Source organism: Acomys russatus, chromosome 16, assembly GCF_903995435.1.
Source record: "Acomys russatus chromosome 16, mAcoRus1.1, whole genome shotgun sequence".
NCBI classification, from domain to species: Eukaryota; Metazoa; Chordata; class Mammalia; order Rodentia; family Muridae; genus Acomys; species Acomys russatus.
Window position 1 is genome coordinate 35441894 of NC_067152.1, and position 23278 is coordinate 35465171.

At 48.0% G+C, this 23278-nt stretch overlaps 1 protein-coding gene across 3 annotated transcripts; it reads right to left on the reverse strand.

The window, feature by feature from the left end:
- Positions 1-29: 29 nt before the first annotated feature.
- On the reverse strand, positions 30-20308 carry Slc16a6 (solute carrier family 16 member 6). 3 transcript variants are annotated; one of them, XM_051158953.1, is made up of 6 exons: positions 19989-20308; positions 9939-10177; positions 6441-6584; positions 5116-5244; positions 1845-2657; positions 30-699 (listed from the first exon to the last, which is right to left on the reverse strand). In XM_051158953.1, the coding sequence occupies exons 1-6, from the start codon at positions 20234-20236 to the stop codon at positions 449-451; spliced, it is 1824 nt and encodes a 607-aa protein (XP_051014910.1). In that variant the 5' UTR covers positions 20237-20308; the 3' UTR covers positions 30-448. The 3 variants fall into 3 exon arrangements, with proteins under 3 accessions (XP_051014910.1, XP_051014911.1, XP_051014912.1); XM_051158954.1 differs by lacking the exon at positions 19989-20308 and adding an exon at positions 19679-19907; XM_051158955.1 differs by lacking the exon at positions 19989-20308 and adding an exon at positions 13463-13784.
- Positions 20309-23278: the final 2970 nt, after the last annotated feature.

Consider the following 23278-nt stretch of genomic DNA (forward strand, 5'->3'; position numbering starts at 1 on the left):
ATTTCTGAAAATTAGCAACTTTTATTTTTTTTTTTAAATGATTCAAGAAGTGTTCTTTCTTTTTGGAATGGCCAATTCATTTCCATGACTTGGGCTGGATGTCACTTTATAAAATAGTAGTTTACCATGTGAATGCTTTTAACACCAGTTTGCTCAATCCATGGCATTGTTTTAGCACTGGGATGTGAGCCAGCGTCCTTCCGAGTATCTTTGTATTGCTACTGAATAGGGCTGGATTCCTGTATGGAAAAGTGTTTGGTTGTTTTGGTTTTGGCTTAAAGAACAAGCAAAGGGACTTGAAGGAGGGAGACAGATGTTGGTACCGCTGTTCACACATGCACGCCCTTTATGCAGTTTGAAGGTGGGCTCTCCTGGTTGGGGCCTGCCCCCTCCCTGTATCCCCAAGGGCTCCTTTCCCAGGCAACTAGAAGCTATGACAGTAAACGCATCACACTGGATCCATTTGCATATGAGCCCTGTGCTCACATTTCCCGAGATCCATTTCCAGAAAGTCTTCAGGTATGTCCTGCAATGCCTTCCTGTTATGGTTGCCTGTCTGGTTTTCCCCTGAATGAGGATGCTGGCACAGGCCCTTTTTACAGGGTCTCACCAGAGCGAGGCACACAGCAGCTACAGACATGCCTGCGGCACAGGAGTAGAAGGCCCTGCTGTAGATCTTGCTCTGGTCAACCAGGAGGCCTGGAAGAAAGTATGGGTACCATTAGTGACATCAGTGCCGCACACTCCCTCTCACCCAGGCTCCCATCCCGTCCGAAACTTCTCCATCTCTTGGCCTGACCTACTATCTTATCATTTTATTATTTTTGAGCCAGGGTCTCACACAGTTGCCCAAACTTCCCTGACACTCACTGTGCTGCTCAGCCTGGCCTCAGACTCCGCAGTTTTTGTGTGTCTGCCTCACAGGTGGTGGGATTAGAGGCATCAACCACCACACCAAGCTACCTTCCTTCCTTCGCTTTAACTTTTCTGAAGGAAACATAGCCAAAGGCTCTGAGTCAAAGCGAAAGAAATCAAACACGCAGCATACTTAAAGCCTGGGAAAGGGAGTTTTAAATTACTGACTAGTTCTTGATGGGCTAAGTCCATCCTATCAAGAATAAAAAAATACAGGACCATTAGATGCTCCTTACTTTAGCAAGCTAGTATTCTTAACAGGAAGAAGAGATGCATTGTTCTTACTTCCGGTAGCACAATTCTAAGAGCACAACTTCTTTTTTTTTTCTTTTTTCTTTTTTTCGAGATAGGGCTTCTCTGTGTAGCATTGGCTGTCCTAGACTCACTTTGTAGATCAGGCTGGCCTTGAACTCACAGCAATCCACCTGCTTCTGCCTCCCAAATGCTGGGATTAAAGGCGTGCACCACCACGCCCAGCACGAGCACAATTTCTAATCACAAGAATTTGTTTTTCTGAAGCAGAGTCTCTCTATGGAGTTCTGGCTGGCCTGGGACTTATTAGACAGGGCAGGCTGGCCTTGAACTCACAGGATCTACTTACTACTGCCTCTGGAGTGCTGGAGTCACAAGTGTGTGCCACCATGCCTGGCTTTAATCACAGAAACTGTAAGGACATATCAGTGCTAGGATGTGAAACTTGGCTTGTCCCTACAGCAAAGAAGCATTCTGTGGTAACCAGCAAAGACGCCCAGATGGCTCAGTGGGTAAAAGGCGCTTGCTGCCAAGCCTGACAACACGAGTTCAATCCTTGGGACCCACATGGTGGAAGGAGAAGCTTGACTCCCTCCAAGTTGCCCTCTGACCTCTGTAAGCATATCGTGGCACATGCACACCCACTTGATAAATAAGGAAGAAAGCCATTTAAATACCTGCCAGGGGTGGTCCTGCCAGCCCTGAGATGCTCTGAATGAAGACGTAGACTCCAGCTGCAGATGACATCTTCTCGATTCCGACCACGTCGTCCTCAGCCAACAGTGGAATGTGGGTCCCTCCTATGGTCCCAACCATAACGCCAAAAAACACACTACACAACATGAGACCCCAGAACTCAGTAGCAAAAGTGAAGGCGAAGAGAGACACTGCCAGTAGAATGACACATATGAGTTCGATGTAGATCTTGCGAATGGGTTCTTTGTTGAGGACAAACCCAGCCCCGATCCTTCCGAACACTTCAGCAATGGCCATAGTAGACAGTAAGAAAGCAGCGCGGTCAGGGTCGATGCCCAGACTGATACCCAAAGGGATGATGTACAGGGAAGGTGCAAAGAAGCCCAGTGTGGCGAAGAGGCCAAACAACGCATAACAGATGAAGCTTTTCTCTTTCAAGACCGAGAAGTCTAACAGCGGGGCTTTCTTCTGGCCATTCTTGGGGCCAGCCACCAGGGTCTGCTGCTGTTCAGCCCTGGCTTCCTGCTCTGTGTTAGCTTGACTAGGCACATTTTTTGGTGAGGTAGGTAGTTCTACTCCTGAGTCGATGGAGTCTAGTGAGGTTCGCGTTTTCTCGTTTTCAAGCATATATTGCACTTCTCTCCGGGGTTCGTGAGTGATTGTTTTCGGTGACCCTGGCCCTTTGATAATAATTGGTTTTAGCAAGGCGCCACAGACCATGATGTTCAGCTGCAGCAGACCCACGAAGAGGAGGCTGTATCTCCAGCCAATGTGCTCCTTCAGCGCTGTGATGGCTTGAAGAGGCAGAAGCAAAGAAAGAAAAATCCAAGGTCAGCAACAGACTCCACACCCAGCAGGCAATAGCCAGGGGAAATATGGATAAAATGTTAGTAATAATTTTTTCTCAAAGTTAGGGCAAATCCAGTTACTTCAGACTGTACTTTCTTTTTTTTTTGTTTTGTTTTGTTTTGCTTTTTTTGTTTTTGTTTTTTGAGACAGGGTTTCTCTGTGTAGCCTTGGCTGTCCTAGACTCGCTTTGTAGATCAGGCTGGCCTCGAACTCACAGCGATCCACCTGGCTCTGCCTCCCGAGTACTGGGATTAAAGGCATATGCCACCACGCCCGGCTTTAGACTGTACTTTTGATGGGAGATGGGAAAGCGTGTATGTAGAGACAGAGTTTCTCACTGAATCTGGAATTCAGCAAAACTGGCTGGTCCCTGGGAGCCCCCATCTCCCCATCCCCAGTGCTGGGAATACAGGCATGGGCCAGCATACCCAGCTGCTGGAGATCTAAACTCGGGGCCTCATACCCTGCATGGAGACGTCTCCTCAGCCCCGCAGACTATCCTTTATTCTGGATTCTAGTGCACTTTATGAATGAATAAAAAAAGTGCACACTTATTATATATACTATTAAAAAAAACTGTTTTCCAAAAGAGCTTTGGGCAGTAGGTTTTCCCATATGGAGGCCTAAGGGGGAAGATATGTCTGTAGCCTGCATTAAGTGTGCCTGCCCTGACACCCTGGGCTTCCTCACTGTGTCCCATGAACTGCCCACCCTTTTTACAGATGCTTGCAGGACTCCATTGTGGATCCTAACTCAAAAGACATGTCCTTCTCCCTGATCCTAGCATGAAAGGTCACAGTGCGGCAGTTTCTACCTGACTGTGTCCTTGGCAACCTGGGTGCTTGCCTCTTTTACTGTGAGCCCAGGGCAGAGGCTGCGGCCAGAAGCAGCTTGGCGGGGGGAGGTGGCCAAAGGGGGCACATGAGGTTTAAAACAGTAAAACTGTGTACCCCACCACCTTAAAACCTTTTTTTTTTTTTTTTAGATTTTATTTATTTTTATTTTATGTGTATAAGAGTTTTATTCTATTTTGTAGAATAGTTTTACCTGAATGCATATCTATGCAACCACATGCATGCAGTGCCCTCAGAGGCCAGAAGAAAATACCAGATTCCCTTAGGACTAGAGTTATAGACAGTTGCGAGCTACCATGTAGATTTGTAGGTTCTGGGAATTGAACCTGGGTCTTCTGCAAGAGCAGCTGGCACTCTTAACCACCAAGCCATCTATCTGTCCAGCTCCTCATATAACTTTTTTTTTTTTTTTTTTTTGGTTTTTCGATACAGGGTTTCTCTGTGTCGCCTTGGCTATCCTGAACTCACTTTGTAGACCAGGCTGGCCTCGAACTCACAGCGATCCACCTGCCTCTGCCTCCCGAGTGCTGAGTCATATAACATTTCTTAAGTATGAACCAAGTGTTAGGAACGGTGCCTAGCGCTAGCTGAATAACATGTGGTGTCCACGCTCAGGGCACTCACAGTTCACGGATTTCTTCTCTTGTCAATGTTTTATTTTTTTAAGAAATGGAAACAGAGGGAGCGAATGTCACGTATATGCTCACCCTTCACCTAAACTGAATAATTACATGATTTCTCTGATTGTCTTTCTCTGTGTATACATATATACAAACATACACATGCATATACATATATGTATATGTGCATTTATGTATACACACATATATACATGTGTATGTATGTGTGTGTGTGTGTACACAATGATCAGAAACCACCTGAAAAGCCTCAGGTATTGCAATAATTCACTCCTAAACAGTTCTGTTTGCAGCCTTGTGACCCAATGATGCATCAATAACAAAGAGTATCGGGCTGGGATACACGCAGCTCAGTGGTAGACTCTTCACCCAGCATGTAAAATGTCCTGAATTTGCAGGGGTCAGGGCAGCGAACCCAGGGAGAAAGGAGGAGAAAAAAAAGCAATGAATCCGGAAGGGTATCTATTACCTCACTTTTCTTGTAACTCATGTATTCACATTACGCTGGGGACATAAGCCAAGGATAAAGTGTTGTGAGATTACTCATATGCACACAAGAAAGCTGATTTTGTTGGCATAATTTACATCTACACTGAATGTAGCTCTTTTGGAAAGGGAACGATAATAATATGAACAGTCCAAATTATTAAACAATTTAGGGATTATCTTTTCCTGTTCAAGAAGCCTTACACTGAATATGTACCCATTTATGTAAGCTTGGACTAAGAGTAAGGTGGTGTGACTTCCTAAAATAGGCGAGAAGGAGGATATCCTCAGAATGTGCTGAAGGGACAGCAAGTGACAAACATCTCATTACACGTCACCCACACTGCTGGTCGCAGTTAGCACAGCAATAATAGCACAGCCTGGCTCCCCTGGCCCCCACTAGTGAGCCATTGTCACTCACATACCTGGTGCAAAAGCAAACACAGCAAAGCACTCTCCTGTGGAAGCGACCGCAGTGACTACTGAGCGCCTTTTGTCGAAGTACTGTGACAGAATGGTGACAGTTGGGAGGAAACTAAAGCAGTACCCCAAACCTGTGGGCGAAAAGCAAAAAGTGGGTGACAACCAGGCATGGTCTGAGCCTGGAGGGTGTGGTTGTGGTTAGGAAGCGTGGGGTGGGGTGGGGTGGGGTGGGGCGGGGGGGGGGCTTTGTAGAAGTTGTAAGTTCTGGGAGCCAAGCCATTCATTCTGCAGAAAAAATGGCAAAGAGAACGGCTTTCATCTTAGATCTGGAGGACTGTGGGTGTAGCTCAGTTGGTAGAGTGCTTGCCTAGCATGCACAAAGTCCTGGGTTCAGTCCCCAGTACCACATAAAATTGGGTATGGTAGTGTACACTTATAACCCCAGCACTCAGGAAGGTCAGGAGTTCAAAGTTACCTCTGACTACTACTGCATAATCATTTGGAGGCTTGCCTGGGATACATGAGATTGTCATAAAAATAAATAAATAAATAAATAAATAAATAAATAAATGCATGCTGCAACGGGCAATTAGGGGACTAAGACATAAGGACTGAGAACTGTTTTCCAGAACTCTCCAAATTTATAAAATTCACAATGGAATAAATTATTAAAAGTGGCCTTTTATGTAATATTTGTGTTTGGAAATAGGTCTTTCTCCTTTATTCTTTTGAGACATGGAACTCAGGCTGGCCTCACACTCATGGTCTCCCAGGCTGAGCCTAATCCTGAGTGCTGAGATTACAGACATGTGTCGTCCTGTCTGGTCAGCTAGGTCTTTGATGTGTCCAGTGCTCTGTACAACATTTAAAGTATGCAAATTGGGCACACGTATGTATCACCTACCATCAGTGTCTTCTTAAAGTATGCAAATTGGGCACACGTATGTATCACCTACCATCAGTGTCTTCTCAGACACCCCCAAGACTAAGTCCAGCACACTGCTTTCCCCTTACAGAGCCCAGGCTGCTCAGGCCCTGATCTGAGAAATGCTGGCGTGAGAACTTAAGTCTTAGGTTGTGAAAACAATGCATTTTGGCTTCAAACTAGAGCAAAAGAAAAGTTCTCTTTATTATGAGTAAAAAAATTTTTCTCCATAAGTAAACAAAAACTCTTGGACACTTGAGATTGTATTTTTACATGGGGACCCTTAACACCTGGTTCAAAATTACTGATCTAAGACACAATTAAAGGGGAGAAAAAGAAATATGATTTGGGTTCACTTTTCTCCCTCCCTCAAGAGCTCTTGAGCCAAGGAGTGACACTCACCTGAGATGACCCCTATGCAGATGTACATGTGGTAGACCCTCTGGGAGAAGGAGGCAGCAGCCATTCCTGTGCTGATAAGCAGCCCTCCTGCCATCACCACCAGCCGATGTCCAAAGCGGTTGCTCAGGACTGTGGAGACCGGAGCTGTAGGGGAAAGGAACAGAAAATGGCCCGTGACCTCAGGCGTCCTCGCTGATTTCGCTAAGATCCCTTCCTACAAGTTGTAAACTTGAAGGGATGACGTAAGAACCTGGTATGCTTCGTGCAATGGCTATTGGTCAGGTTGGAGATTACTTTAGCATTTGTTCAAATTCGGAGAGCCAGTCTTGGTGGTACATGAGTGTGATGTCAGAGGCCGGACGGTGGCAAGTTCAAGGTCATCCTGGGCAAAACTTGAAGGAAGGCTGGGGATGCGGCTCATGGGATGTGCAGTTGCTCCTGCTAGCCAGATCCTAGGTTCAATCCCCCAGCACTTTATTTTATTTTTTTTTATATTTATTTATACTTATTTATTTATTTTTTCGAGACAGGGTCTCTCTGTGTAGTCTTGGCTGTCCCAGACTCAGTTTGTAGACCAGGCTGGCCTTGAACTCACAGCGATCCACCCGCCTCTGCCTCCCGAGTGCTGGGATTAAAGGTGTGCACCGTCACACCCAGCTCCCCCAGTACTTTAATGTCAAAATCACAAGAGGACTGGGGCTGGGTACAGCTCAGGGGTAGAACACATGCCCAGCATGAGCAAGGTCTTGGATTCCAGCACCTGAGGGTGGATATATATAATGCATTTTTAGGTGAACTATCTTTGCTGACCATGTGCGATACAAAGTTACATATACATTAATCCAGCACATACTTATGATCGTTTCCCTAATAATTGTTTTTGTTTTCTATCTTCATTATTCTTGTGGTCAGAATCTAGTTTCATTGGCCTGTCTGGAAAATAAGGCTGGTTCTCAGTTGTGTTCACTTAAAAGACAGCCACAGGGCAGCTGATTCAGAGCACTGAAGAATCTCAGGCTGCGTGGCTTCTAAATGCTCTATCCCCTGGGACACTGAAATCTAGAAAATTCTTTCCTACTTACATGTGGTTTAACACTGGCTTGAGTGCACTAAGATAGTGAACCACTGAGAGTTGGGTCAAAGAGGAACACACTAGATAAAAGAGATGGGAGGGGAAAGGAAGGAATTCTGTTGGAATTAGTGGACACATTACTGTTAGCTTTTTGACTTCTAAAATTGCATGTGTGTATACGTGCACGCGTGCATACGTGTGTGTGTGTGTGTGTGTGAGAGAGAGAGAGAGAGAGAGAGAGAGAGAGAGAGAGAGAGAGAGAGAGAGAGAGCGCACCAGTGGTAGTCGGAAGACAACTTTCAGGAGTGGTTCTCCGCTTCTACTACATCAGTCGCTAAGACCAAAGCAGGCGATCAGCTTGACCACAAGCCCCCGCAGGCTTGTGTTGACTGTAGCTGCTGATGCGAGCGATTCTACCCAGTGAGCCCCTTTCTCAACAACAAGCCGGACAGAGCAGCGTTTTAGGCTATTTTATGGCTAAAAAGAACTACATTTAGAGAGTGGCTCTGACTCTGGCAACAAGCTCACAGGTAATGCTGCATGGCAGGGCATGAGTCATGGAAGTTTAAGGGCAGCCTGGCCGGCTTCCTGAGGCCAGTTCAGCATTCTGTCCTCTCAGGACCATAGCATGCATGTCTAAATCAGGCCCATCCAAGTGAAAGTGAATGAGTTAAAAGTGGCACCAGCCCCTACCCCCATCCTACTTTATGCTGCAGGATCTGGGAGTATTGTACTGTGATGGAGCAGTGAAGTGTTTTGGGGAGTCAGGTGATAGGATTCTGTGTCTCCTCAGAGTACTATTTATATTTTTACAAGTGGGAATAGAACTTAGATATATATGCATGGTATATACATTTGTGCCTAGCATGTATGAAACTGAAGGTTTAGTTTCCAGAACAAAAACAAAGGAAAGAACCTACAAATTATAATCTCATGGGGAGTGTTTCTGGGACTCCCCCCTCATAAGGAGACCCAATCCAATGCACCGGTGCCCAGGCTCCTTACGCCGCCAAGGTATTCACACATAACCTATGCACACCCTCTGTATACCTGTCATCTCCAGATCATTAATGATCCTAAGTCAAGGTAACAGCATGCACACAGCTGTTACACTACGCTTAGGGTGGCACAAGGAAGACCTGTGGATGTGCTCACCAGGGTCAGCTCCCGGTCAGCAGCCCTGCTGGCTGCATTTGTAAGTGAAGGACCCCAAGATAGAGGGTTGACTGTCTACCCCAGACCCACCCCATCTTTCTTCTTCCTGTGTCCACACTGAGGTGCTTCTACTGCTTCCTCAGTGTGTCTCTATGAGCCCAGAACCTTAGCATGCTAAACGAGTTCCTTTTTAAAAACACAGAGCAGCTGGAAAGGTGGCTCAGCAATTAAGAACACTGACTGCCTTTCCACAGGACCTGGGTTCAACACCCAGCACCTACTTGGCAAATCCAAACCATCTACAGCTCCAGTTCCAGGGAATCCTATATCCTTTTCTGGCCTCCTTTTGCCCCAGGCACACCCGAGGCGCACAGACATACATGCAGGCAAAACATCCTTAATCATTAAAAGCAAAATGCTTTGTGAGATTGCGAGTTGTCCTTGCTCAGGAGCCATGCTAATCCGTGTGGCTCCGTTTTGGTGCTTGTGCCAGTGGGTGTTGCTTTCTTAGCCAGTGACTCTGTCCTTTGAGGACTGGAGTTTACCACGATCTTCAAAGTGCTGTATAGACTACTAGCACGCGCACACTATAGATATCTGACTGCTGCTTCTTTGTGGTGCTGGGAATTGAATCTGGGGCCTTATGTGTGCTAGGCAAGCGTTCCCTGAATGCACTGAACTACCTCCCAAACTGCAGGCGGTACATGAGGAATGTGTGTTACATTTGGCATCCATGGCTTTTTCTTTAATGTCTCCTAATTCTTGCTGGTCCCCAGCCCTCTGAAAACTGCATTCTTTAGCTGATGCTGGACAGTCCAACAGGATGTGTGAGAGAATGCATCAGAGATACACTGACAACTGTCGGGTAGGTTGGCAGATTAAAATAACCATGTGCACAGGCTAAGCTTGTGCTGACAGATAAACTAGCATGTAAATGTTAACACAAACACACATATGGATGTCACCCATGTACATATCTGTAAATGTTAACACAAACACACATATGGATGTCACCCATGTACATATCTGTAAATGTTAACACAAACACACATATGGATGTCACCCATGTACATATCTGTAAATGTTAACACAAACACACATATGGATGTCACCCATGTACATATCTGTAAATGTTAACACAAACACACATATGGATGTCACCCATGTATGCACCTGTAATTGTTAATACAAACACACATATGGATATCATCCATGTACGTACTTGTAAATGTTAGCACAAACACACATATGGATATCACCCATGTACGCACCTGTAAATGTTAACACAAACACACATATCGATATTATCCATGAAATCTTGCTGTTGGATTCATCAAAACTGTCCATTAAATCATTAAAGAAGACACCAAATGACTTGATGACGCCATAGGTAAAGACTTCAATGAAGAAAAAAGAAACAGCTACTGCCCAGCCCCATCCTCCATCAGGCACTTGGGAATACACATTGGCTGTGGAACAAAGCTTTGAGTTCTTTTGGGTCATTCTTGATCTGAAATAAAAACACAAGAAAAAGGATTCATACCAGTAATATGGGGGCTGACGACTCTCTCTTTGTCTTTGTCTCTTTTGTGAGACGGGGTATCGCATAGCCCAGGCTGGCCTTGGATTTGAACTCACAATGTAGCCAAGAATGACCATTCCTGGTCATCCTGCCTCCAGTGTCTGAATGCTGGGATTAAAGGTCCGTTCCAGTACACCTGCTTTAGCAAACATAACTGCAAGAACTTTTTATTAAATATGTAAATCATGCACTTAGTATAGATAGTCCTAAACAATTTTACATCTATCTTTGGATTATACATGGGACCCACGAAGACTCTGAAAATAAGATCTCTCTGTCATAATTAAAAGGGAGAAACGATAAAAAACCCCAAGGAACCGGAGCGGGATATCTGAAGGCCCTCTGAAGGACGCAGAACGCCCACCAGACCAAGTGTTGACGCTGACGTCAAAGAATATAAATCAGGTCAAGAAAATGAACTAGAGCCAAGTGTGGTGGCGCACACCTTTGATCCCAGCACTCAGGAGGCAGAGGGAGGCAGATCTCTGAGTTTGAGGTCGGCCTGGTCTATACATTGAGTTCCATCCAGGATAGCCAAGGCTACACAGAGAAACCCTGCCTCAGAAACAAAACAAAATAAAAAAAAGAAACCCAAGACAACCAACTAACCAACTAAAACAAACCAAGAAAGAAAGAGTGACTTGGCCATGAGGCATACTTTTAGGGAAGGAAGCCAAACACTGAGAGAAGTCCAGCACCTTCCACGCAACAAGTGCTTGAGACTCCCCATCCATTTCTACTTAGTATGACTGGCCCCAAGCCACCTAGCCAATGTGGCTCCCATTTCCCCTCAGTAAACAGCCTCCTGATTACTACTTGGTGTCCCACGTAGAGGTGTCTTCATGGACTGAAGGCAATTCTCCGTGAAAGTGTAGTTTTCTGAATTTAGATTCTGTCCCTCCAAGTTGATCACCAGGAGCAGATTAATTTCAGAGCACATGAAAGATAGTTAACACCAATGGGGCGTTACAGGCCTGCAAGGTCCTGAGCACGTCAACCTCCTGCTGTCATTATGCCTTCCCTTCAGATTTCATCAACAGGGTGCGCAGTGCTGAGCCTTAACATGGCCAAGGAAAAGTCTCTAATGGCCTCTTCAGTTCCATAGACTTTCCAAATGGGCATACACATTAGAGGTAGGCAGTGTTACTTCTAATGATAACCCATAGCTGTAGAGCTCCTACCTGCAGTAGGGACTCTTGCTGGGACACACACGTATCGAACACAGTCTAAGCTACATGAGACCTGTCTCAAAAACAAAAACGAAGCAACAAGAAACCACACTTTCCTCTCCCCAAATGAACAGACAACAATAAGGAGTGGCTTAGATCGTTGTACACCAGAGAACTTTTCAAAGGATTTACATAGTTTTTCTCCTGACCTTAGGTGGCCACACTCACACACGGCGTAAAGCAAAGATGTTAGTTCTGAGCTTGGAATACAGCAGCCTTGCACACCACAGCGGGGGGGGGGGGGGGCTTTGGGGGGGGGTGGTCTATCATGGAGCTACAGCCCTGACTTGCTTTCTCATTTTGACAGTCTTGAGAAACGGTCCAGGCAGGCCTTAACCTTGAGATTCTCCTGCCTCAGCCTCCCATGTAGCTGGGATTATGTACTAGGGCAACTGGAAAAACAGAACAAAATGCCCCAAAACAGCTCTCAAATATGCAGCAGACTTGTGAGGTTTTTTTTTAACTTAAAAATGAATTTAAAACTGAATTCTGTGGCTGAGTGGTGGTGGCACATGCCTTTAATCCCAGCACTTGGGAGGCAGGGGCAGACAGATCTATTATTCCAAGGCCAGCCTGGTTTACAGAGTTATTTCCAGGGAAAGCCGGAGCTACACAGAGAAACGCTGTCTTGAAAAACAAAACAAACCAAAACAAACAAAAATAATTCTGTGGGCCTGGAGAGATGGTTAAGGGCACTGGCTACTCTTCCAGAGGGCATAGGTTCAAATCCCAGCACCCACATGGCAGCTCATGACTGTAACTGCTGTTTCAGGGCATCCGGCACCTGCCCACAGACATACATGCAGACAGGACACCATCATACATAAAAAATAAAAATAAACTGTAAGAAAAATAATTCTGTGGATGTGTGTGTGCCCGTGTGCTATGGCATGCAGGTGGAAGTCAGTCAGAGGACAAGTGTCAGGTGTCAGTTTTTCCTTCCACAATGTGCATCCTGGGGATCGACCACAGGTAGTCAGGCTGGGCAGAATGTAAACATCTCATTGGCTCCTAGTTCACAAACCTGCAAACAGCGACGTATCTTAACCTATACTCATTCACCTATTGATGTTTCCCACGGTCGCCTGGCGTTGGAGGGAGCTATAGCTCATTTTTTTTTTTTTCATACTCTGGTCCTGTTAAATAATGTGGCCAAGTGAAACAGCATGGGGTGGTTTTTTTGGTTGTTTTGTTTTTGTCTTTTCAAGACAGGGTTTCTCTGTGTAGCCTTGGCTGTCCTGGACTCACTTCTGTAGACCAGGCTGGCCTTGAACTCACAGCGATGCGCTTGCCTCTGCTGGGATAAAAGGAGTGCGCCACCACGCCTGGCTCAGCGTGGGGTGTCTTAAGAGGCCTGTGCTCCTAGCAGCAAAGGGCTTTTCATGCTGTGCATCATGCTTAAGAACAAATGAAAAGGCAAGGGCTGGGAAAGAGCTCCGGGATGTAATCCGGGCAGCTTCAGGGCAGCCGTTAGCGTCCCCACCATGGACAGCATGCGATCTATGATGGGAGCCAGGAGTCTGCCGGCAAGGGAGGTCTCCAGAACACTTCATCAGTCAAGCCACCCTGAAGACAGGCAGCTGGGGCAGAGTGCAAACACCAGCCGGCTGTGGCTTAAGAGACAAAATAAAAGTACTTCCTGAGGGTTGGCTTTGGGACAGTGGTTGTCCCTGGGGAAGGGAGGCCACAGTGGTGGTCAGCCGGTAGCTGTCAAGGCCTTGGCCGTCATGTGAATCTGTCTATTGGACCTTCTCCTTGTGAAGCCTGCAGGTTCCTCCCGGCTGAAAAACGAATCTATTGGCAACATTGCATTTCTCCCCCCTACCCTTCCCTGCCCCCCCCCCCCCCCCCCCGTGTGTGTTATAATCACTTTGCTCTTTCTGAAGGAAAAATCCACTAATGAGACTGACTTTCTGTGCCTCATTACCACACCCCGACCTATCTGGGTAGCCTTTTTTTCTTCTGATTCTAAAGCTTGACTCACCTGCCATGGCCAAAAGAGGCTCCTGGTGGCTCTTGCAGTCTCCAGCTACCTTGCCTTTGGTCATGCCATTTCTTCAAGCTGCACGCAGTCTCTATAGCTGCTGGGGCAACCTCCACAGCCCTGTTCCTTCTGGTCCTCCTTGTCTGTCAGGCTTCCTCTGATAAACTCAACTAAAGTGGTCTCATCTTCTCGAGAGAGTAATCACCTAATGGGTAATTATTTACTTGCTTACATTTGTCTTCTTTGCTCTATTAGATTATAAAGCCACAAATGTGGTTTTTATGGCTTGAATATCACCTCACACTTTTTTTTTCTTCCTTCTTTCCTTTTTATTTATTTTTTTCTTCTTAGAGAAAAATTTCACTATGTAGCTCTGGCTGTTCTGTCCTGGAACTCACTATTGTAGACTAGGCTGGCCTCTAACTCACAGAGATCCTCCTGCCTCTACCTCTGAGCCACCACGCTGGGCAAGCACCTAGATTTCTTTCTTTCTTTCTTCTATTTTTGTTTTGTTTGAGACAGGGTTTCTTTGTGTAGACCTGGCTGTCCTGGAACTTGATCTGTAGACCAGGCTAGTCTCAGCTCACTGAGATTCACCTGCCTCTGCCTCCCAAATGTTGAGGTTAATGGTGTGTGCTGCCGCCACCACCACCTAGCCAGAAAGTTTCAAAGTCTTTTTTTTTTTTTTTTTTCAAGACATGGTTTCTCTGTGTAGGCTTGGCTGTCCTGGACTAGCTTTGTAGACCAGGCTGGCCTTGAACTCACAGCAATCCGCCTGCCTCTGCCTCCCAAGTGCTGGGACTAAAGGCGTGTGCCACCACGCCTGGCTAAGTTTCAGAGTCTTCTTAATGGAGTCACTAGAAACAACGTGAACAGAAGTATATTGGGATAGTGATGCTATGGAGACAAGTTGAACCTCTGTCCTGATTAAAATTCTGTCTTTTATTTGCATGGGTGGAACCAAACTGCAGCTGTGGTTTGAGCTGAACTGAAGTTCCCACCATCACAGAAGGCTGTGTCCCAACAACCTCACAGCCCTCTTGCTACTGCTGAAAGAGCCGGGCGATGCTAGGATCCACCTAGAGCCTTCAAGCAGAATTAGAATTATAGGAGGTCGCAAGGGAGTCCAAAGTCAGCTTGTTCTCTTCATCAGCAAAACAGGGAAACCTGTCCAGGAAGGTAAAGGGTTTTGGCTCGAACAGTCCTGAGTCAGACTGTCCAAGCCAAGGGAGCAACCAACTAAAGGGAGGGAAATGCTTTCTATGTTTATCACGAGGAAGTGATTTTCAGCAAAGCACGTGCGTGAGAGAGAGAGAAAGAAACAGCCTCAGGTGGTCTCTTAACCACTATGGAATGGCGCATGATGACCTTGAACTTCTGACTCTCCTGTTTCTCCAAGACCTCCCAAGTACTGAGATTGTAGCTATCACCCATCACATTTGGTGTATGGCATAAAAGGGACCAGGCTTCATGCATGTTACATGCTAGGAAGCACTCTACCATCATCCCAGCATGACAAAGCATTAAAAAAATTTTTTTTTGGTAATTACATTGACTTATTTACCTGCATGTTTCAGGACAAATGGGGGGGGGGTATTCGTGCCACAGTGCTCATGTGGGGCTCAGAGACCAACCTGGGGCGTGGTTCTCGCCTTTCGGCAGGTGGGTTCCTGAGATTGAAGTTAGATTGCCAGTTTTATCTGCTGAGTCACCTCACCATCCCCAAACTTGCTCCCCCCCCCCCCCCCCCCCCCCCCCGATAGGGTTTCTCTCTGTGATAGCCCTGGCTGTCCTGGACTCACTTTGTAGACCAGGCTAACCTCGAACTCAGTGATTAGCCTGACTCAGTCTCCTGAGTGCTGGGATTAAAGTTGTGCGCCACCATGCCCGGCTCCCCAAACTGTTCTTGACCTCCATGTGTGTAGAGGTCTTGAACTGTTTAGCCACACAGCTGTGTGACCTGCGGTGGTCACTTCCCATTTCTGGGCCTGCACTCCTCTTTAGTTGAAAGAGAAGTGACCAGGGACTCTTTGCTATTGCTTATTGAGACAGGGTCCTTCTATGTAGCCCTGGCTGGCCTGGGACTTGATATGCATGTGGACCAGGCTGGCTTTGAACTCGTAGTGAAAAGCCTCAACCTCGCAAGTGCTGGGTTAAAGGCGCTTGCTACCTCAGCCAACAGTGACCGGAGAGTCTCTAAGGCATCCTCCAGCTTTGACAGCTAATATTTTTGACTTTAGCATTATGCTCTATTCATCAGCTGATTTTTCTGGCCGAACCCTGTGGGTGGCCCGAGGAGACAGAGCTAGGAGGAAAAGTGCAAACCCTGGACGGGTCTCGTGAGAATGAGTGTAAAGCGGCTGGAAAGTAGCTTTCATGGGTGACAGCTGCCCGGCAGAGCCCGTTCTGGGCAGCAAGTTCCTTCACCTGTGCTTCAAAGTCCTGCTTTATGTCTACGCCCCTCTGTTCTGCCTACAACCAAATGCAGGTTTCACTTGCATTCTCACTTGTAGCCCCAGCTTGATACCAATTTGCAGCAATCCTCCTGTCTCAGCCTTTCAAGCACTGGGATGAAAAGCATAAGTCAGCGATGCCTGACTAATGGAGGTTTAAGTGGAACAAAACTTGCCTCCTTATTACTGGGATCATCATAAGGGTAAAATGATCTTCCCAGACCAACTCCAAAGCATACTCCTTTATGAGCCTGGAGCAGCCTATGTCCTACTATGGATGGCTTTGAGATGAGACCACAGTGTGCCCAATAACAAGAAAAAGCCTCACTGGGAGATACTATCTGCCTGTTATAGCTAAGATCACATATAAAAGCTTGGGCCTGGTAGCATGCTACCTCACATGAGGGAGGTGGAGGCTCCAGGGTCAGGAATTCATTCAAGGTCGCCTGTGGCTATATACCAACTGTGGGCTAGTTCGGGCTCCCCCTTCTCCCACCTACAAGGCTACTCTTCTCATATTCATTGCCTGTATAACAGTTTGTGTATCACATACACTTGCTAAAAGTTTACTGAACAATTTTGGCATCATGGCCCACTCAGAAGGCTGAGGCAGGAGGATTCCCAGCTTTTGGTTATACAGCAAGAATCTGTCTCCAAAAAAAAAAAAAAAAAAAAAGCTCAAGTTCAGCCTGGTCTACAGTACCAACTACCTTCTCTTCCTCCCCGTCAAACAACAACAAAAACAAGCCGGGCATGGTGGTGCACACCTTTAATCCCTGCACTGGGGAGGCAGAGGCAGGTGAATCACTGAGTTCATGGCCAGCCTGGTCTACAAATCAAGTCTAGGATAGCCAGAACTACACAGAGAAACCCTGTCTTGAAAAACGAAAAACAACTCCCCCAAAACAAATAAACACTAACATCCAACAGAAACATAGCCAGTCACCCTCAAGGTTTAAGAGTCTCAGGACACCCCAAAGCAACGCGCTGCTCATGCCTTTTAAAACTGAGGAAGTGTCTGGCTGTGGAGTAAGCAGTTGACTCCCCAGCCTGTCTCTTCCTTCTGCCATTTATCCAGCGGGTCATCTGGCTCAACAAACTGTCATACTGCGCTCAAAGCCACGGAGGCCTAACCTCTCAACCTGGCTACCCAAAAGCCTCTACAAATTACAGCACGCAAAAACTAGCCGTCCTACCACTTGGCTTTGTTGTTGTATCTGAGGAAAAAGACCTTGTAGGGATCTACAGGGCAGAGCTGGGTAAGCAAACTGATGGTCGCCGGTGACCACTTGACTTTTTGATTTTCAGTGTTCCCAATGCACAAATTCTGAACCTAACTAAGGTTCTGAGTCCAGATCTAGTCTCCTAAGAAGAGGCAATTCCTAGGATGGCCTTTGACCCCAATTGGCTCTGAGTTACCATCTACAGGGCAACCCAGTGGATTTACCTTCTAGAAGCCCTCAGGGGACAGTTCTGTTCTTCACTACCTGCATGAAGTCTCCTGGTGGCTACACTGCATCTGTGAAGGCGTCTCTAGAGTATTTTCCAACTGGAAAGCTCTGCTATTTTGAGTAAGCTCCTGCTGACTTTTCCCCAAGACCCCAATGTCCTTTTATTTAAAAAAAAAAAAAAAAAAAAAAAAAAAAAAAAGGCCAGGCAGTTTTCCTACTAGCTTTTGGTTACACCAGCGTCTCCTTCAAGAAGAAAGAAAAGAGCCAGGTGTGGTGGCGCACGCCTTTAATCCCAGCCCTCAGGAGGCAGAGGCAGGCGGATCGCTGTGAGTTCAAGGCCAGCGTGGTCTACAAAGTGAGTCCAGGATGGCCAAGGCTACACAGAGAAACCCTGTCTTGAAAAAAAAAAAAAAAAGAAAAAAGAAAAAAAGAAGCGAATGTAAAATAAAAACAAACCAAACAAAATGCTCTTAGACCCATAGACGCTGCAATGCAGGGAGCTGGGCCAGGAAGTGAGCTATGAGTTGAAACCAGGCTCCTCTACACAGTCACTTTCAAGCCAGTCTGGGCTACAGGATGAGACCATTTCACAGAAGGGGGTGCAGGCGGCAGGCCTTAAATAAATCAGCATCCCACAGGACTTGGAGGCCCATGTTACCTGGGACTTCTACTGTGATTTGATTTGTTGTAAGGATTCAGCATGAAAGCATAAAGATACTGGATTATCATCCAGCCTCTCCGGCTAACCTGGGGCCAGTTCTGGGCGAAGTTCAAAAGACAAGTATGGGAGGCAGTGAGGCGGCTGCTGGCGTCAGCACAGCAGACTCCCTGGGAATCTCCTTTAAGGTGTAGCTGTGGAGTACACAGCTCGGAACAAGTTGTCTCTAGCCCAAGCTGTCCCGACCAGTCTGCGTGGGGGGGGGGGCAGGGGGAGTTCGTTTGAATTCTCTATTTAAAAAACAAAATCTCAACTCTAACCTGCTAAGCTGCCTCAGCCACCTTGAGTGAATCACTGGCTACAAGCAGTTTACCCGTTTTGCAAGACCATTGCGCGTTGAAACCCAAGCCCCTAATTTAAGTGTCTTCCTCAGGACTTCCACTGAGGAAAAGTCCTGTTTCTGGAAACCACAGAAGGAAAACTCAGGGCTCGTGGTACTCAGTCAGACCATTTTTCCACTTGGCTGCGTTGTTTATTTACGTCCTGTCAGTTTCTATCTTAGCCGCCCGCCTTACCCTTAATTACCAGAAAAGGTGTTTCGACTGTATTCTCCCCAACCCCCAGGGCCACATAATCTCACAGGGAGATCTTAGCATAGGAGCTGGCATTTTCTTGTAGCTAGACACACAGCAGTTAGGCTTGCAAAAACAGATCACGGAGCCTGAAACCTCAATCCCAAGGTAAAAGTCTCCTTCCGCTAAAGGAGCTGGCAGGGTGTCTAGCTGTGCAAACAGAACCAGCTTCCAGGTTAACTAGTTGTAATTCTGTTTTCCCAGTTTCTGCGACCCACCCTCGTGTTTGATGACATTTTACCCGCCACCTAACAAACTTCTATCACTTGTCGGCTGAAGTGCAGGGAATGAAAACAACCCAGAAGGAAATTAACCTATTTCCTCTGTAAAACCATTCTCCCCCGCCTGGAGCCGCTCAGCTGCACCGACACTGCTGCCGCTGGTAGCCTGGCGAACCTTTATGGAAGTTGTGCGGGACCGGCTGGCAGGGGGTGACAGTGCAAGGTGTGGGACCTACGCTCCGAGGGAAAGCTGTCGCCTTCTAGAACCGCCCTGGGGAGAGGGGCGTGTAATAGGGAATGGAGACCCAGACTCTCACTTTCCCTCGTGCTGCCTCGGTGGCCGCCTTGTGTGCGCTCGCGAGCCTGGGGAAGGAAGGTACCTCTCTGACATTTCGCTTTGATGGCGCGCAGGCAACTTCATGTGGAAAATCCACAGGGGGTCTGAGGCGGTCGCCCTACTCGCCTTATAGCCTGGGTCCTTTCACCCCGGATTGGGGACGTCCAAACGCCAGGCCACCCTTTAAGCTATTTCCCAGAACCTATCTGTACTAGGATCATAGGCATTCAACTCTCAGCTGCCCACAACTGCCCGAGAGCGCGTCATCCCGGTGGCCCTCAGCACTTCCAACTGTCAGAATATTTTTCAGATTAACCTCTTCAAAATGTTAAAATGTTAAACGCTTTCCTCCTCCTCCCCGCTCTAAAGAAGGCCCCAACACATATTTAAAAACAAAAAACAAAAAAACAACCCATACCCCACAATCAAACTTTTAAGCATGTAAAATAATAAAACCAACTCACCAAGTTAGAAGGGAAGAGAATAAACCCTAAAAGGCTCCCAATAAGGCGGAGGCTGGGCCTCCCGAGCCTTCTTATAAACCGCTCCGTAACATGAAAAAAAAAAAGGTTTAACCCCTTAAGGCGTGGGCCCGAGTCTCTATCAAGTTGGCTCAGGCCAGGGAGCCTGGAGTACCCTGGCCCCCAACCCACGCCAGCCTCGGCCACCCGGGCCACACCCTCCCCGCCCCCCAACCCTGTCGCCTCCTCTCGGGCCGTGCGTGCGGCCGCCCGAGCCCCAGCCCCGCGTCTCTCCCTATCTCTTATCCTATACCGGCTGCAGCCGGTCTCCGCCGGCCTCGGGGGCGCGCCGCCGCCGACCATGTGCTGTGAGCGCCGAGCGCCTGCAAGGAGGGGGCCGGCCTGGTGCGCGCGCGCGGGCCCACGTGGATCGGGGCCGCGCAAGGCACGCGCCCCGCCTGCCGGCTGCCGAGGCTTGAGGTCACGGAAGGTAACCGCGCTGCCACCGCGGGTCGCCCATCCCCGCCGACGCCTCTGGGGTCCTTGGCCCGACGCCCTCATCCCCTCATCCGCGCGTGCTGGTGGGATCCTGACCCAGTCGGACCCCGGCACTTAGCTGCAGTACGAGCCGGAGCGCGTTCGAGCGCGGGGCGGTCGAGTGCGCCCCTGCACCCCCGTCTCCGAGCGCAGCTCTCGGGTCCGCCCGCGCCCTGAGGATTTGGGGATCCAGTGAGAAGGAGGGGGGTGGGCAGGGGAGGCGCGCGTTTGGGCTGGTCCCGCGCGTCGCTGGCCCCGGACTGAACAGGTTCCTTCCAGTTTGGATGTGAGCAGAGCACGCGCGGGATCCCTAGTTCCTCCTCTAGCGACCACTTCCCCCCCAAATTTCGTCAACTCGCGCGCCCCGCCAGTTCCCCTTCCGGGCATGGGGATGTGGGGGAAGTGCCGCAGTGAGCCCCAAGGAGTCCGCAGCCGGGTAGCTGCGGGTTACATAGCCTTCCCCGCTGCTTTGGTTGCAGCGGCAGCCTCCAGCATCCGCGCAGCGCGAAAGGGATGGGAGAAGCTTGGCTGAGTCAGCATCCCCACTCCATGCGCGTGCACCCGCCCAGGCCGGAGGCGACACGGGCACAGGTGCATAGCTGCCTTACCCCCAGGGAGGCCCCTGTAGGGGATCGGGAGCCCCTCATTTCCAAGCCCCGTGACCCCAAGGTCGTTATGAACTAAATGGATGCTTCATGGGAAGCCCGAGTTACGAGTTTCTCCTGAGACAACCCGTATTTGAAGACTGGGGACTGTTTAGAGCCAGAGAGGGCGCAAAGTTGGTTTCCTGGACTCCATCTTACACCTCTAGGGAAATTTTGGGAGCTGCTCCGGCTGCAAAGGCCGGATTCTCTGCATTTCCCTGTAGACTGGAAAATACAACCTCTGTGGCTTAGTTGTGTTTCAGAGAATGTTTTTCTGTTGTTAGAAACTCAGAGAACCTACTTTGGGAGTGTGCCTGAAGAGTCGCCCCAGGGAGGAGCCCCCTGCTCCAAATTTTAGTAAAACAACAAACTGCTTTCTTGCTCTAAGATCTCCCCCACAGTTTGGGGATGCAGTCATCCAGTGCTGTTAACAAGCTCTGGTTTGGGTTAAGTGGGGGAGCAGGTGTATTGGTGCATAGTGTGTTGTTATGGCCACTGCAGTCCAGCCAGGACTCTGCTGAATAATAATTGCTGTCAAGTTTGTAGGAAAAATTAAGCTTTTCTCCCATATCAGACAGGATCTTGGGTAGTCCAGGCTTGCCCCCAACTTTTTTTTTTTTAAAGACATGATCTCACTAGTGAAAACAAGACTGGCCTAAAACTGAGGGTCCTCCGGACTCAGCTTCAAAACAAAGGGATCACAGGCTTTCATAACCATGGTCTGTACCGCCTAGGCTCACGCCATCCTCCAGCAGCCCCAACCTGTGCTATGTGCTGGCTGGAGATGGTATGTTTTAAAGATGTAGCTCAGGCTGATTTGGGGCTTGGAATCTTCCTGCCTCTGCTTCCCAAGTGTTGTGATGCCTACTTTTTCAGCCTCTTAACTTTACAAATTAGACAATGCCTAAAGTCCTAGCCAGCAATGAATGATTGACCAGGTAAAACCAGGGTAGTGCAGGCGGTAACAACAATCAGGTACAATGATTAATAATGTATCATTACCATTTTGTTAAAATTATTTTTTTTATATTTGTGTTAGCACCAATACTGAATTGAGTGCTATCTATATGATTTTGTTTGTTTGTTTGGATCTTTGGGGGGAGGTGGTTTGGTTTGTTTTTCAAGATAGGTTTTCTCTGTATAGTAGCTCTGGCTGTCCTGGAACTGGATATGTAGACTAGGCTGGCCTTGAACTCACAGAGACTCAGCAAAGGTGTGAGCCACTGTGCTCTGCGTTTTTGGAATTTTGAGATAAAATTATGAGGATGACCTTGAACTCCTAATCTTCTGAATTCACCTCCTGTTGGAATTGTAGGTCTGCTCAGACACACTTGGTTCATCCTTGTGTGGTTTAGTCCTGCCGGTAGCCCTCTGCGAAGGATGGGCATGTTTCCCATTTTTAGGGATGAGGCAGGTTGAGGCAAGAGCATTGGTCACATGACCTTTGTAGATTTCCTTCACCTCCACCCCACCGCCAAACACACCCAGGCCTGGTTTGCAATTGCTGCTGCTCCAGAGTTGACTTGGATCACTTGCGCTTTCATAAGGAGAGGTAGCTGGAATCCAACCTTGCGGGGCCACGGGCTGGTGATGACTTTCGCTAGTGCTAGTTAGAGACCTGTCTCACTTCTATCCCCTCAAGCCTAGGGATCTGATCAGTGAAGAGATGAAAACCTCTGCTTTCCTCATTTCTGCGGAGAAGGTACTCCATTACCATGCTAATCAAAGCCCCCAAACAAAACTAACTTTGTTTAGTCCCAAATAAGAACAAAGGGACCTTTGCAGTCTGGAGCACAGGACCAGGATGATGGGAGAAATTAAGAGCCTGGGCTGTACTGTTGCCTCTTCAGTAGGTCAGTGGGAGTCTGTGCAGCAGGCAGAGCCCCCTCTGGCTCTTCTTTGCAGCAGGCAAGGCAGTAAGTGTGTTATGAGAGAGTCCCTCATCTTCTCGGGGTGGGGGGCAGCTTCCTCAGAGCGCCCGGCTTCCTTTTTTTTTTTTTTTTTTCTTCTTCCTAGCCCTCTTGCTTAGTTTAGGGTCATTTGCATGAGAACAGATTCCTTTGTGCAAAGTTGGCCTGCCTGTTCCCTGTCCACACTTATAGTCAGTCCCTCAAGTCTTGGGGTTGGGTTGCTAGGCAGATATGACCCTGGCCTGCAAATAAGCTCATCGCTTTTTACCAGCCTGTGAGAACTTCATCTTGGGAAGAGCACTGAAAGAAATCTCCGCTGGAGCTCAGAGGGAGGGTCCCGCAAGCCTGCTTGAGCTGCTGGGTCCTCAGGATAGTCTCAGAAGAGAGGAGTGTGTGAGGGGGCCGTAGTTGGGAAGGCCCCAGCCCTTCACCGTCCCATGGTCCCTCTTCCTGTCCCCGTTCCACCCACCAGTCGCCTACCTAAGGGCTTATGTTCTGCCTGAGCGCCTCAG